The sequence below is a fragment of the Diceros bicornis genome, chromosome 31, assembly GCF_020826845.1.
Source record: "Diceros bicornis minor isolate mBicDic1 chromosome 31, mDicBic1.mat.cur, whole genome shotgun sequence".
Lineage (NCBI taxonomy): Eukaryota > Metazoa > Chordata > Mammalia > Perissodactyla > Rhinocerotidae > Diceros > Diceros bicornis.
In genome coordinates, this window is record NC_080770.1 from 14872307 (window position 1) to 14887574 (window position 15268).

The 15268-nt window shown below is 37.3% G+C and overlaps 1 protein-coding gene across 1 annotated transcript in view; it reads left to right on the forward strand.

The window, feature by feature from the left end:
- LPXN (leupaxin) overlaps nucleotides 1-12594 on the forward strand; it is a 34954-nt gene extending 22360 nt beyond the window's left edge. Inside the window, exons 7-9 of the mRNA XM_058526816.1 lie at nucleotides 99-180; nucleotides 10575-10723; nucleotides 11063-12594. Of these exons, the coding sequence (XP_058382799.1) occupies nucleotides 99-180; nucleotides 10575-10723; nucleotides 11063-11332 (501 nt within the window). The 3' untranslated portion in view covers nucleotides 11333-12594. The remainder of the gene's footprint in view (nucleotides 1-98; nucleotides 181-10574; nucleotides 10724-11062) is intronic.
- Nucleotides 12595-15268: the final 2674 nt, after the last annotated feature.

A 15268-nucleotide genomic window follows, 5' to 3' on the forward strand; every position in this document is an offset into this window, starting at 1 on the left:
TTTTGTGTAGCGTTTAATCACTCATTTAGAACCCAGAACCGGGGTCATGTTTACAGCTCTGCAGCCTTCTAACATCTCTCTGTGTATTCCTTTTACAGAAAGTGCTGACAGCAATGGACCAAACCTGGCACCCAGAGCACTTCTTCTGCTCTCACTGTGGAGAGGTGTTTGGTGCAGAAGGTATGCCCCTGGGTAGTTTCAAGAAGACCAGCAGAGCTTTTCCTTGATCTTCTGTGGGGGTCCTGGGTCCTACATGCCCATTTCAGTACTAGATGCCCTCCCTCCCTACTCTTTACCGACATTTATAAATTTTGTTTAAATTGATTTTTTAAATCAAAGAAATATGAATACATAGTTTAAAAAATCAAATATTACTTCAAAGGTAATATCGATAAAGATTAGTCCCTTGCCTTTCCTTTCTCCACCCTCAAATCGAGTTCTCCTCTCCAAATTTTTTAGCTTTTTTCTATTGTGTGTTTTAAATAATATATTACTATAGATTTTTTTTCTCGTTTTAACCATTATTTTAATACATAATCTATCAGGGAAGGAGAGGATTTAGAAATGTTATTACTACCCCATCTTACCCCCAGCATATTTCTCCTCCCCCATTCTCTCAGTATATATTTAGGCTATAATTATGGGTCAGATCAATATTCAGTGTGTACATGTTGACAACTATGGAAATATTGCTTATAGTTGAGCCATGTAGCAAACTACAATTACAGTGGTGCACAGATTTTAGAGTTAGACTGCCTGCTTCAAATCTGGACTGTGGTTTTTATTAGCTATGTGATGCTGTTCAAGTCATTTAACCTCTGTACCTCGCTTTTCTCATCAGTAAAATGTGCCTAATAGTAATGCTTACCTTATAGGATCATTTTGAGGATTTTAAGATACAGTACCAGTGTAGTGTTTAGAACAGTGCCCAGCACATGGAGACATAGTAATAATTAATATTATCATGCTATCCTTTTTATATAAATTAATTTTTTCTTAAAGTTAAGTTTTGGATCTCTTTTTCGTTAGCTTAATTTTTGTTGTGCTTATCTCTAATTTATCTGACAGAGCTGTGAACTCCCTCTCAAAATGACTAACTGTATCTGATAATATGTCAGTTCCATTTGTTCTCTCTTGGAGACTTCCATCCTCCTACTCCAGCCTGAAACGGTTTCTTCTCAGGCTTGCTGAGAATCAGTTATTCTGGACCATTATCTTGGGAATTTCTTTTACTACTTTCTTCTTTGGATCCTTTGTTTCCTGCCTCTCATGTATTTTATTAATGAATGTTACTGTCTTTCTTTTGGTAGAGCACATCCTCTAGTAGTCCCTGAGAATAGAAGAGGAAGTAAAACTTTTGAGGCCTTGAGTATCTGAAAATATTTTTATTCTGTTGTCTACCTTAAGTTGACTGGGCATAGAATTCTAGGTGGAAACTATTTTCCCTCATAATTCTGAAGACATTGCCTCATTGTCTTCCAGCTTCCATGGTTGAGAAGTTTTAATTAAGATTTTAATCTTATTCCTGATCATTTCAGTGTGATCTGTTTTTCCCTCTTTGCAAGTTTTTCTTCCTTCTGTTTTCTGAATTGTCTTGATTTTTTTTTCTGAATTCTTTTTGTTTTGAACAGATATGACTCATACATAGAATCAGAAGATTTCTTTATTTTATCTTTTCTTGTCCTTTTAGAATTAACTCAGCGGAGAATTTTTTCTCCTCTCTCCTGAATAAAAACTTGGGCAGTCCCTTGTCTTTTCTGATTACTCTTAGTAAACGGTTCTAAATAGAAAATTAATTTAGGACAAAACACAAAACGGAGTCCTTAGGTAATTCAGTCTGTATAATAAGCGAAAGCTTCCAATTTATTTAAAGAGACAGCTACTCTCTCCCCTGGTAGGGCCTTTAAGCTGCAGGAGGCCAGGGAAGGGGGTTATGGCCTTTCATCTGTCCTTTCCTGCCTTTGGCATCCACCACCCTCACCCCTATTGTTCATCTTGATATCTGACCCTTCCAGAGTTGAAACAGGTATGGAAGGAGATGAGACTGGAGGGCAGGAAAGTTCTAACTTGTCTCTACTGTTGTAAATTTGCTTATGCTCTCTGGGCCTGGCAGATGTTTAACTCTGACTTTTTTTTTTTCTTGTATGCTTTTATGGATTCAATACAGGTCCGATTGCAAACTCTTGATTGCCCTTCACATGTCTTGGCTGGCTATTCTCCCCTTGGCACATTTCTTTGAGGATCCATTCCACACAGATTCTTTTGTGTAGGGTTTACATTATTCCTTCTGGTGATCTCTTAGAAATGATTATAATGGTTCCAGATCATCTTTTTCACTCACGTTTTTATATACGGACCATGGGAAACTTGCACCTTTCTCTTGCAGTCAACGGTATCGCAGTTAATTTTCAGGTGCATCTCTAGTGGACTCCATCTCCTATGGACTTTTTCCAGAGATGAGTCAAATACCATCAACCATATCCCACTAATGACGGGGGACACATATCCAGCTCTCTGAGTGGTCCCATTGAAATCCCTTTCTTGACTTGAGGTTAGCAGGAATCATACCTCATCCCTTTCGGAGGTGGTGGTCAAACACCGATAGCACAGTTTTCTCCAAAGAAATCCTTCTCTCAATTTCCCTTTCTCTTCATCTGTTTTATATCCTCAGTGTAAGTGAGGAGTTCAAGAATTGTGCAAACAGTTCATGGCTATTTGTTTTGAGGGATGTCTTGCAGCTCAATTTGGAATTTGATATCTATTCCATCTTGATGCCTTACATCTTGTTATGTTAGTCTTTGCCAAATGCTGCTGATCTTTGGTTGCCCATTTACTATTTAATAATAAGATGCTAAAATGCTAATTGGAAGCTCTGTGGATATAGGCAGAACTTGTTGAGTGGTTGACCCAGCTGTATGGTACTTAGGTAGGATGCTCAGGCCATTTTGCTGGAGGACCCTTGGATATTAATATTTAGTTATCTTGAATCAATTCTACCAAAGAGATATTTTCTCTGCCACCATTATGAAAATTTTAAAAAGAGATTGGAAGATGGAGTTTTCACCATTCATTATGTCAACTGTTATTTAAGTCTCATTTTTCAGTAGAAAACTTGACTTCTTTCCTCATGGTGCCTAGTATCCCTGATCATTGAGACTCTCTGATTTGACATTTCCAGAATTAATCACTGCATCTTATGGTGGAGTGGGGGATCTGATCTTCTAACAGCTCTTCAGACTTGCAACCAATCCTGTTTCCAGCCCTGATGACTATTTTATGCATTCAGTTCCTGAGCCCCTCTGATGTTAGGAGCTCCAGATGGCTTGAGTTTTATTGGCACCTCCCCTCTGTAGAGATGTGGGTTTCAGTTTTCTTGTTTTTGCCAAGCTAGTTATCACTCTTATACCTACTTTAAATTTTGAAAAATTTTATTGATATCTCTTCTGTGGCATCACTTTCCCTTTTCTCTTTTTCCTTGTGTGTCTTTTTATTTTAAATAATTCTTTATCATGTTAGCAATGTTTCAAGAGGGAGTGAAGATAATTCCATGTGTCGTGTCCCTCACCAACATGGAGACTCTCCTAAATATCAGGAATGTTATTATGTATATTCCTAATTATTATTCATTTAATCCCCGCTGCAATCTTGTGAGAGTCATTTTATTTCACATCTTACCTAATGACAGATGAAAACACTGAACCTCAGAGGTAGAGTGATTTTCTTAAAGTTATACAACTAGAAAATCAAAGAGTTGGAATTTAAACTCAGGTCTCATTTCTGCAAGTTCCATGTTTTTCCTACAACATCATAACTGCCCCTTGATGGAGACTCAATTCCTCTTCTGCTGTTGGATCTTTTTATTTTCTTGCCACCAACATGATATACTTTATTTGAAGATAGACCCAGATCGAGTAGCACTGATAGACTCCAATAGCAATGTGCTTTGTAGTAATTTGCTTGTTCGCTGAAGCTCATTCAATGCTTTTCACAACTCATTAGGTCTTTCATTTCTAGATTGCACTTTAGTTAAACAGAATTTTTCTTTGAGATTTAATCTAAAGCATATTAAAATGTGTCACGGTAAGTTTATATTGTATTGGTATCCATAGAAGCCTGAGGCTTAGTTGAGTAGAACAGTTGGCAAGTGAACACTGCCCATGGATCATTATCATGTGGAAGTTCCCTGAGAACAGAACAACAAGACATAGACATATTTCAAGAAAAGACATAAATTAGATACAAAATAAAAATGATCTTATCCATAGGATGACCAGAAAGCACCATGAAGGTACCTAGTTTTCATTGTTCTTGACTTGGGCCCCTTCAAAATAGACAAGGCTGATTGGGTCATTTATGACTTTACAAAAATAGAAGTCACACCTAAGATATGTTGATTGAGACAACTGACAAAAAAGGCCATTTATTAATTAGAAGCTCCTCTTAAGTTGTATTTTTGCTTTTATCCTTTGCTTTCTATAAATGAGTCTCCTACTGTATGGTTAGTCCATTAATTAGGTGGCATCCTGCCTTACCCTATGTCACATAGTCACACACACAGTTTCTATAATGACAGCTTAACTGCTGAGCCTCCTGGGAAATTAAATTCATCTGCATTTTTGTTTCAGTTCAGAGAATTCTTCTTTAAGGCTCAAGTTTCTAAGCACATCAGGCCTTAGCATCCTCCCACAGGGACCAGGTCCTCAGTGCCTACGTCTTTCTTTTTAATTGTTCATTATCCAGGCCATGCAGGTGCTCCCTAATTCCCCCTGTGGTTAAGAGCCTCACCAGAGGGTAAATGCCTCCCTCTCTCTGTGACACTTTTAATTGTTAGTGTTTCTCATCCATCCTCCAGAGGTAATTGGCCCCAGAGAGAGCCTCCAGGGAAGTAAGTGCTGAAACTTTCTCAATTTATTGGATTACTAAATGCAGGGGTATCACAGCAAGTTCAGCTGATTGCTTTTAATTTCTCTCCCGGGACTCACCTGAGTTGAAACAGAGGCTGTTACTTCCCTGCTGTCTCATTCTTGAGATCAGCTACCCTGCAAATGCCTAGATGAGGGTCATTCCTAGGTCAGTTGGCATGTCTTATAATTTTCTCAAGTAATATCAACTTATAGGCAAGTTCACTTTTGTCTCATTTACTTTATAAAGCATCAGCATCACATGGGAACTTGTCAGAAATGCAAATTCTTGGGCCCCATCCCAGATCTAGGGAATCAGAAACTCTGAGGATAGGGCCCAGCAATCTGCATATTGATAGGCTCTCCAGATGATGGATGCATGCTAAAGTTTGAGAAATACTGCACCGTTCAAAAGCAAGAAAGATGGTTTGTGGGAGTTGCTTTATTTTTCTTAAATAGTAGGCCTTCCTGTATTCAGTTGCACTTGGTCAGACTCTAGACATTCTTTGATAGAGTGAAAAAAATGAGCTCTTCTGTGTCTCAGGGGTGTAGAAGAATAATACAGGACAGCTTATAAATTCTTAGTTTAGATTCTTAGACCCATACGCCTCAGAAATCTGTTAAATTGTCTCCTTTTCAAAGACAGCATAGTTGAACAAGGCAAAGCATATCAAAAAGTGACCGGAGATAATAGAAAAACTATGGCTACGTGATTTGGGTCTCAACCCCTGGCTGTTCCTATTGCTTTTTTTTAATCTGGCTGCTACTATCAAAGGGGGTTTCTAGAAATAATGTTCTTGGTGGGCTACTTTCCAATCCACTCTGCATGCTTGGCTTACATGCTATTTTAGTGGTGCACAGGTAGAGCTCTCATTTAAAAATTATTGGATTATGATATTTGGGCTCAGCTGATACTGAGTTCATTTCCCACAAAGAGGTCCAGGGCAGGATACATTTAATTTAGGGGTATGACATCCAAGTCAGGCTTTGAAGGTAGGCTTAGATTTGAATCTCAGCTCCTCCCCTGACTAGTTGGTTATATGTAATTTCTCTTAGCTTTCCTTTTTTTATTTGTGAAACAGGAGGGTTGCTGTAAAGAATCTAATTTCAATTTAGGACTGTAGCTAGAACCCTCAGTTGGAACCAGTGCAAAGGAGATGATGCATAAACGGGATTGCTAATAGTCATCTTCATCTTAGGTAGACTTTCCAAGTAAATGTCAAGGAGAGTTCTTTACAGAAAAGTTCACTTGTTCATATGTGTTCTAGTTAATCCTGGAGAGAGGCTTTAAACTACAACATATTCTGGAGCTGATAGTCTCAGTTTTGCTATTGTAATATTATTTACATGTCTGCTCATTCAGTAAATATTTGTTGAACAAATACTATGTATGTGTCAGGTACTAGGGGTACAATGATAAAAAGCAAAGTTCCTGCCCTCATAGTGCATATATTCTAGTGAGAAAGATAGACAGTACTCAAACTAGCCAACTAAATAACTAACTTACTCTATATGTTAGGGGAGAAAGAGAGAGAGAGAGAGAGAGAGAGTGATAGGGTGCTATTTGAAATAGAGTAGTTGAGTCAGTTGTTCTCTTACACAGACCTCTGAGTTAAGTGAAGGCCCAAACCATCTGGGTATCTGGGGGAAGTGATTTTCAAAGCAGAGGGAACATATCACTTGAATAAGTACTTGAAGATGAATTACTTTATTATATTTTTCTTTTTTAAATGTAAAGACAATAAAAAGACCTTGCAGAAATTTTCACTTATAACTTATTACTCTGTTAATCTGATGCAACATAAAAAAATTCCCTACCAATGTTTTGCTACATTTATTAATATTTATGCATACATAAGTTATACCTGAAATTCCTTTTTTTTACTTAAACATTTCTCTGTGTTGTTTCATAATTTTATAATAATAATTTTAATAATATCAATTATTCCATTAGGGTTGTACTCAAATTATAAAAGATTATATGCCTGAAGATGTTCTTTGAATTATTATTTATAGTTACAAATATTAGAAACAACTAAATGTGTTCATAATAGTAGAGTTAGATTACTTCTGGTGTTTTAGTGGTGCTGCAATGCATATCTTTAAACATAACTTTTTCTTCTTTTGAGTTATTTGTATGGATCGATTCCCAGGACTGAGATATATATATCTTTTTTTTTTCAGTTCTTGATACACATTATCAAATGACTTTCTAAAAGAATAATAACATTTAACTTTATCACTAGGAATATATAAATATGTAAATCACTCTGTATATTTTCCAGCGTTGGCTATATTTATTTAACGTTGTTTTCACCACTTAGCTACAATTAGAAATTAAAATACCAATTAGCAAAAATTAGAACTTCATAGATTTCTTTTGAGTTTAATGGCTTACTTATAATGTCAAACATATTACCACTAAAAGTATTTCTTCTTGGGCTAGTTATCTATTTATGAAGCAGACTTACTTCATAAAGTAAGGGTTTAAAGGGTTTAAAAAAGTAATCACCGGGGCCGGCCCGGTGGTGTAGTGGTTAAGTTCACATGCTCCACTTCAGCGGCCCAGGGTTCGCAGGTTCGGATCCCAGGTGGGGACCCACACGCCGCTCATCAAGCCGTGCTGTAGTGGTGTCCCATATACAAAATAGAGGAAGATGGGCACAGATGTTAGCTCATGGCCAATCTTCCTCAACAACAACAACAATAAAAAGTAATCACCATAGGTTTCTCATCCTCCATTATCTGGACATAAGATTTGTAATACTCAAGCCAGAGGTTTTCTAATATGTGCCTACAGTGAAAATTTCATGTATTAAAGAGAAAGCACTTACGTTTCAACAAATTGATTTTTAAACTTTTTAATATGGAAAGTTTTAAACCCAAAAGTGCTTCCTTACCTAGCTAGCTTCAATAAGTATCAACATTTTGCCAGACTAATTTCCTCTAACTCCCACTCACCCATCCACTCTTTTTTCTTGCTGGAGTATTTAAAAGCAAATCCTAGAAATCCTGTCATCTGACCATTAAATTCTTCAGCATGCATCATCTTTAACCAATAAGGACTTTTTTTAATAAAGCATAACTACCTTCACAATTGATGAAATTAGAGATTGCTTGTTATCATTTAACACCCATATGCAAATTTCTCAAATTTCTCAAAAATGCCATTTACTTGGTTCATTTGAATCAGGATCCAAGCAAGGTCTATGCATTGCATTTGACTGTTTGTTCTCTCAAAATTTTAAAATTCTTTAACCATCCTTTCTCCCCCACTTTTTCATACTATTGATTTGTTAAGAAATTGGAACCCATGTCCTATAAAATGTCACATATTCTTGATTTGACTGGCTGCTTTCCTCATGTGTTGTTTAACTGATATGCTTTATCCTCCACTTCTTCTGTGTTTTCCGTAAAGTATTAGTTTCGACCTAGAGACTTGATTAGATTTAGGTACGATTTTTGGGGGGTAGGGGCGAGAATAGGTTACAGACGGTGGATGCTGTACTATTATTGAATCATATCAGGAGTTATTTAATGACTGTTGACCCACTTTTATTGATGCTAAGATTACCACTGGTTTCAAGCAGTGTCAGCCTGATTCCTCCATTTTAAATTTCCCTATTGATGATCGTGGCCTAGATCCAATGATTGAGGTTGCAAAATGGTGAATTTTCTATCATTGTTTCTACATTTATTAGCTGGGATTATATAAAAAGTAGCTTTTCATCATCAACTATTTGGTTATCTTGAAATACATCTCATACAGGAAAGGTGGAGTAAATGTTTGACCCTTTCCCTTTATAAGAGTAATTATAAGAGTAATGAGTAGGATCATTACCAATACCCGGTGGAGACTAATGAGTTTTTATTTTTTAAATATCATTATGAACTCATGGAGTTATATATCCTTGATGTGATTTGATCAATTGCAATTTATTTTTATGCTCAAATTATTTTATCTGATATAAATAGTGGTCTCCTCAAGTTGGTTACTGTATCCTTTTGACATGACTCCAATAATCTATGATATCTTTCTGTCTCCTTGGCACATCAAGATATACCAAGTTTGTCTTGTCAGTCCTGCCTCGTACTTGGAATCATCCATTTCTCCAAGGAGACTGCGTTGCTTTCAGTGGGAAATGGTGTTTAGAGACCACATTCTGTGCACTAGGACTGTCCATTGCTTCTGGGGTAGCATTGCTTCTAGGTTTTCCAGTGGATAGAGCTTAGAATCCATATTTTTAAAAAAGAAAAATAAATCATGAGTTCATACTGATATGTCTTTTTTTTTTTTTTTTGGTGAGGAAGATTGATCCTGAGCTAACATCTGTTGCCAATGTTTGTCTTTTTGCTTGAGCAAAAGAGGAAGATTGGTCCTGAGCAAACACATACTGATATTTCTAATTTAAGTGTAAGATTACAGGTTTTTTTTCTTTACTTGTTTTGTTTTATGCTTGTATTATTTTTTACACTGAAAATCGTGCTTACTAAAAGCATTACTACATTACTATAATTAATTATTTGTTTTATTATAAATCTACCTATAATAATTTCAAAAAAGCAACATAAACCTTGGAAATAATAAGATTACTGAAAACAGTTTAAGATTTCTTTGTTGCTCTTTTTGTCTTTAGAATACATCCAGTGGGACTATACAGTCAAAATACTGTGTTTTAAAGGCACTGCAGTGAATTATTGCCTTTCTTTGGTCAAATCACCATCTTGATATACAGTTAATTTGTTTCAACTTGATTCAATTTGTTAGAGATTGATTTTTTTTAATTTTATAAAACAATAATTAAAACCATATATACATTTCAGAGCTCTTTGCATTTGCTGTATTTTCTGAGATATAATTAGCAATTATTTTCCTCAGTTTCTCCTTTGTCTTGGCTTTGCTTATGGTGTTTTATGGTCATGCATAAGTCATTTTCATGTATTTTTAATGTAGCTAAATTTATTAATCTTTAACTTACTTTTGAAATTTGAGCCATTTTAATGAGAGTTTTCTTATTTCCAGATTAAAGAGGAATCCATCCATTTTTAATTCAAGTATTTGTATGGTTTGAATTATTACATTTATATCTTGCATCCATTTGGGAGTTATTATTGAATAGTATTTTATTTCTAAGTATTAGGCACTGTTTTTCAGGTGCTGTTTTAGATACTAGAGATATAATGTGACAAGACCAACAATATCTAGTTTCTCTCAAAGCTAATGTTCCAATGAGGGAAGACCGACCACAAAGATGATTTCAGTTAATGGTAAATGCTATAAAGACAATTAAAAAAATAAAGTGATAGATATGGGCTGAACAGAAGCCTCTCTGATAAGATGATATTTGAGCTGATTTCTGAATCACAAGATGATGCTAGCCATATTGAGGCCTGGGGCAGAACTGTGCAAGCTGAGGGAATACCTAGTACAGAGGCATCAAGGAGGAATAGACCGTAACACTTATTAAATGCTTACTATGAACCAGGCACAATGCTAAAACACTTCACCTGCATTATCTCATGTATTTTTTATAACAACTCTTTGGGTTAGGTATCTATTTGAATACGAGGACACTGAGGTTTGAAGAGTTTAAGTTATTGGCTTCTTCTCAGCCTCCAACTTGGTTTAAAGTTTCAAACTGCAACAGTGAATCCTTGATTTTATCTCTCCAGGCTTTCATGAGAAGGACAAGAAGCCATATTGCCGAAAGGATTTCTTAGCCATGTTCTCACCGAAGTGTGGTGGCTGCAACCGCCCAGTGTTGGAAAACTACCTTTCAGCCATGGACACCGTGTGGCATCCAGAGTGTTTTGTTTGTGGGGTCTGTATCCTTACTCACTTATATTTTGGATATAGGGAAAGTCAGGTGTTCTCCTCTCTGAGAGGCAAAGCTGCAACCGGTAAGAGGGTTCATAGCTTGGGATGAAGAATTGATGTGGGCTTCCTAAAGGAGACACAAAACACAGCATCCGTTGTGGGCATTTGCTTGTCTGTTTTGCAAGTGGGCGATATTCTAGCCTCCATTTGTCTAGGACCTGACTGAATTCCTGCAACTGGCAGGTAACTGGCGGGAATTCCAAGGCTGAAAGTTTTACTTTGCTGACAACTTACTTCTTGACAGCTGCATTCCTTTCCTTTCTCTGCTCTCTGCCCCCTCCAGGACTGCTTCAGCAGCTTTTCTACTGGATCCTTCTTTGAACTGGATGGACGTCCCTTCTGTGAGCTCCATTACCATCACCGCCGAGGAACCCTCTGCCATGGATGTGGGCAGCCCATCACTGGCCGCTGCATCAGTGCCATGGGCCACAAGTTCCATCCTGAGCACTTTGTGTGTGCTTTCTGTCTGGCGCAGTTGTCAAAAGGCATCTTCAGGGAACAGAATGACAAGACCTATTGTCTACCCTGCTTCAATAAGCTCTTCCCACTGTAATTGCAGCTGAACCCACAGCCTCTTCAGATCCCCTATAAAATGTAAACCAAGAGAGGAAAGAATACATTTGTCGTTGCTGACCTTCTGCTCAATAGGCTTATAGAGAAAGTAAAGGTGATGAGCAAATAAGGGAACCTCTAAATGTTACATGACTAGGCTTGTAGTCTTAAGTTTTAGATTTATAGCCTCATTTTTTTAATCAGGTACTTGAATTTAGATCTGGGTCTTGCTGTCTAGTGCCTCTGCAGATGTATTTTCCACATGCACACATTCATTCCATCCCTGGTTTTCTCAGATTTCCCCATTTTTACCCCTACGATGACCCTGCTCATATCTTCTCTCCTTTGGCTCTCATCATTGTCCCTTTTCAAGCTTTCCACATTTCCCTGTGACTAATTTTCCCATAATCACTGCTGCTGACTTTATTTTGCTGTCAGGAATCATGATCTTACTCTTAAGTTCTTTGCTTCTCCCTTTAGTATATTTCTCTTTTTCAAGAGGAAGTAGATTTTAACTGAAGAACTTTAAATACTGACATTGTTGATAAATAAAATGGCTTTCAGTTCTAATAACTCACTGTCATGTTTGGAGATAAACTTTTGCTTCCTCTGTTATATACTAGGCACTATGTGCAATTAAATTTGTATCATGTCTCTTGTTTACTTTCATACAATAAGCACTTTTTCAATAAAAGTAATTAAAAGGAGGGACTCCTATTTACTAACTGTTCTCTTCATTTGGACCTATAACATTCCTTTCATTTTATTTTTTGTGCTTAGATGATTGAGTCATTTTAAGAGAGGACAAAGCTTGTTAAAATTGTTTTCTCACTTAGTTTACGTAAGGAGAAAAACTGGATCTCCACTAGGCACTTGCAAGTTCATATTTGCATATGTTTGCATATCTTCAAACTCATCAAATTATGTACATTAAATATGTCCAGTTTTCTTGTACATCAATTATATCTCAATAAAGCCGTTTAAGAAAAATGAAACATGAATCTTCCTCAACTTTGCAATTGTCTCATGGCTGTTCTTAGAACATCTCTGAAGAAAGATGCTATAAAAGATCATTTGATCATTTTCTAGTTTGGATTAGGAAATCCAAGCCCCAAAGAAAAATCTCCACTTACTTATTTGTTCCTCTGCAAGATATTGTAAGTAAATTTGTAGAAAAGCTTATCAGATTATTAAAGAATCTGACTTGCTTATGTCTTACCTCAAGTAAGCTTCAGAAGGAGTCATGCTTCCTCAAAAGAGGTATTGATAAGATCAGTACTATATCTTTATTACCATGGTCTTAAAAATCATTGTATGGTTATTTGTTATAAAAAAAAAAACAGTCAAAATTACTGAAGAAAACTCCTTCACTGCAGATATTTTTAAAAATAGGACTGACTTTGATGTGTTTTGATTGGAATGGGAACAGAACTTCTTGGAGAACTGATAGATTAAATGATTCTTGTCAAGCTTGATTGTATTTATTTCCTTTGTTGGAATGGATGATCAAGGGATTTTGAGAGTTAAAAGGAAGTGGTCACAGTTAATTCTATAAAATAGGAACTCCAACTGCGTGTGGGAGGCCACACAGACAGGGAGCCATCTGGCCTCACGTGCTGTCCAGTTGGCTGAGAGTACCAGACTAAGCAAAATATGCGTTCAACTTCTAAACATCCTCTTCTCAGTGTCCTCACTCTATGATATCACATGCAGGTGTTAATATGGTAGTCTTCATGGTTGCCTTGGCAATATGACAAAGTAAACTGGGGTTTTAGCCCTTAAGAAAGAATGTTCAAGTATTTTTTTTTTTTTGTTTAAGGATTAGCTATTTTGAAATTTCAGTAGAATCTAAATATTTTAAAATGTTAGAGAAAAGCCAGAGTTCACTAAGGGGCATTTAAGAAGTGAAGAGTTTTTCTTCTCAAAATGAGTGTGAGTGGTTATATTTGTTCAAAAAGAGATGTTTCTGTCAAGATCAGTGTTTTAGCAACAAGGGAACCACTCATGAGTAAAAAGTTTTCCTTAAAATAAACAGAAATACTATTACTCAAACTGATTGTCTATCTATTTATTCTTTGTTATGAGTAACTTCTAGCTTTTAAGAAATAAACCCACTGTAAAAGGACAGGGCTCTTCCGCCAGTGAGTATATATGTATATATGAATTTGCTGTAGACTGGGAACATTCTCAAAGAGGAATCCCTCAATTAGTTTGGCCGATTATTCTTTGGAATAAGTATAGAGTCCCCCGAGGTTATATTTTGATAAAGACAACAATTATTTTTCCATACAGATTCTAGCATGCACTTCTCTTGGGGTTGTAGGATGGCTGCTAGACCCATGCTCCCCTTTTCATGACCAGTAGAGGGAGAAAGAGTGCTTTTCTCTAGGTTTGCAAGCACAAGTCCTGAGATTCGTCCTGACTGGACTAGCTTAGGTCACATACCTACCAGTGATTTTTGCTGGGGGAATGGAGTATGCAGCTTGGCTTAAACCAAACGGGACCATTCCCGGTGTTAGGGGCAGGACTGAGTTCCTGGAAACACAAGGGGTCTGTGGAGGAGATGTGAATACTTAACAAATCTGAGTACTGATGACGTGGGTAACGAATCTCGAATTCATATGACTGTATGTTCAAAAGTGAAAGGACTATTAAAATGTTTCTGAGTTTCAAGGTTATACAGAAGGTAAGCAAGTAGGTATTTCCAGTGCCCCGAAGGAACATGTCTGAGAACTTTACAGAATTCTAAAGCAGAGGAAAACCTGGAATGTTGGTGTTATGAGGAACACGTGGCAGAGCTGCTGTCTTCCCTGGGCCCCTAGGGGCACAGCGTTAACAAGCATCAAAGCAGCTTCAGTCTGGGAATCTGAGAAGGGAGAGCCTCCAGCTGAAATTAAGGTGAGGAAAAAGGACAGCTTTCTTTAGAGGCAAGTGTCTTAGGCATGAGTAGGTCCTTAATAAGGGCGGTGGTGGCAGCCACTAAAATATGGGACTTAAAAAGCGACTGCCTGCCTCCAAAATACTGTGGAGGCTGTGTTACTAGATAAAACTCGCCGTCAGGTAAGTGCTGAGTACCCAGAGCTCAAAGGAGAAGTGGAAATCTATTGGGAGCCACTGGATGAGAAAGAAAGAAATCTCAGATACGTTCTGGTGCTTGCATTGGGCTTGTTGCAAATTTATAACTTTGCCAGGAGGCAACAATGTCTCAAATCTATTCTGTAAGAAAGGAGTTTATGTAAGAGGTTCCTCCTCCCCGGTTATGGTAAATGCATAGTGCCTAAATCAATTTCCTATGGAAGATAGCTCCTCACTACATTTCGGTTCACAGACCAAGGAATCTGGACAATTGCATAGACTTAGTGGCATTCTGGTAAAAGCAACCCGTCTTCCCTTCCTACTTTGGATATCACAAAATCTCGACGAATACTGTATTTTAGGAATAACATTTTTGCCTGGGATAACTACCCCCAATTCCAGTGAGAGATATCTGAGATCATAGGTGCTGATGGAACAACTCCTGTAGCTGAGAATGAACAGACAAAGAAATCAAAGAGGACTCAACTTCCTTGAAACTTTAACTCAGAGGAGGTAAGACAATTTGATTTTGGATTTCAATGCCTTTGGACTTTGATATGCTATGTTGAATAACATGACCGGATGTAACTGGGGATGTGAAATAGAGCAGGAGTTCATTTCTCTCTCAGCATTATTTTTTTCAGTCTAGTTTCTGCACAAGGAACGGCATCTCTTCCACTTTGGGTCCATGTGTTTAGGTGGGGCTGACTTTACCTGTAACGGCTGGGATGGACACAAGTCTCAGGCCTGACCAATAAGTGTACATTGTTCTTCAGGATCAAGGTGACTGGATTGGGGGTAGACACGTGACCTGAGCAAAGCCAATCAGATTGCTCCCCAGGGCCTTTGCTGAATTTATTGG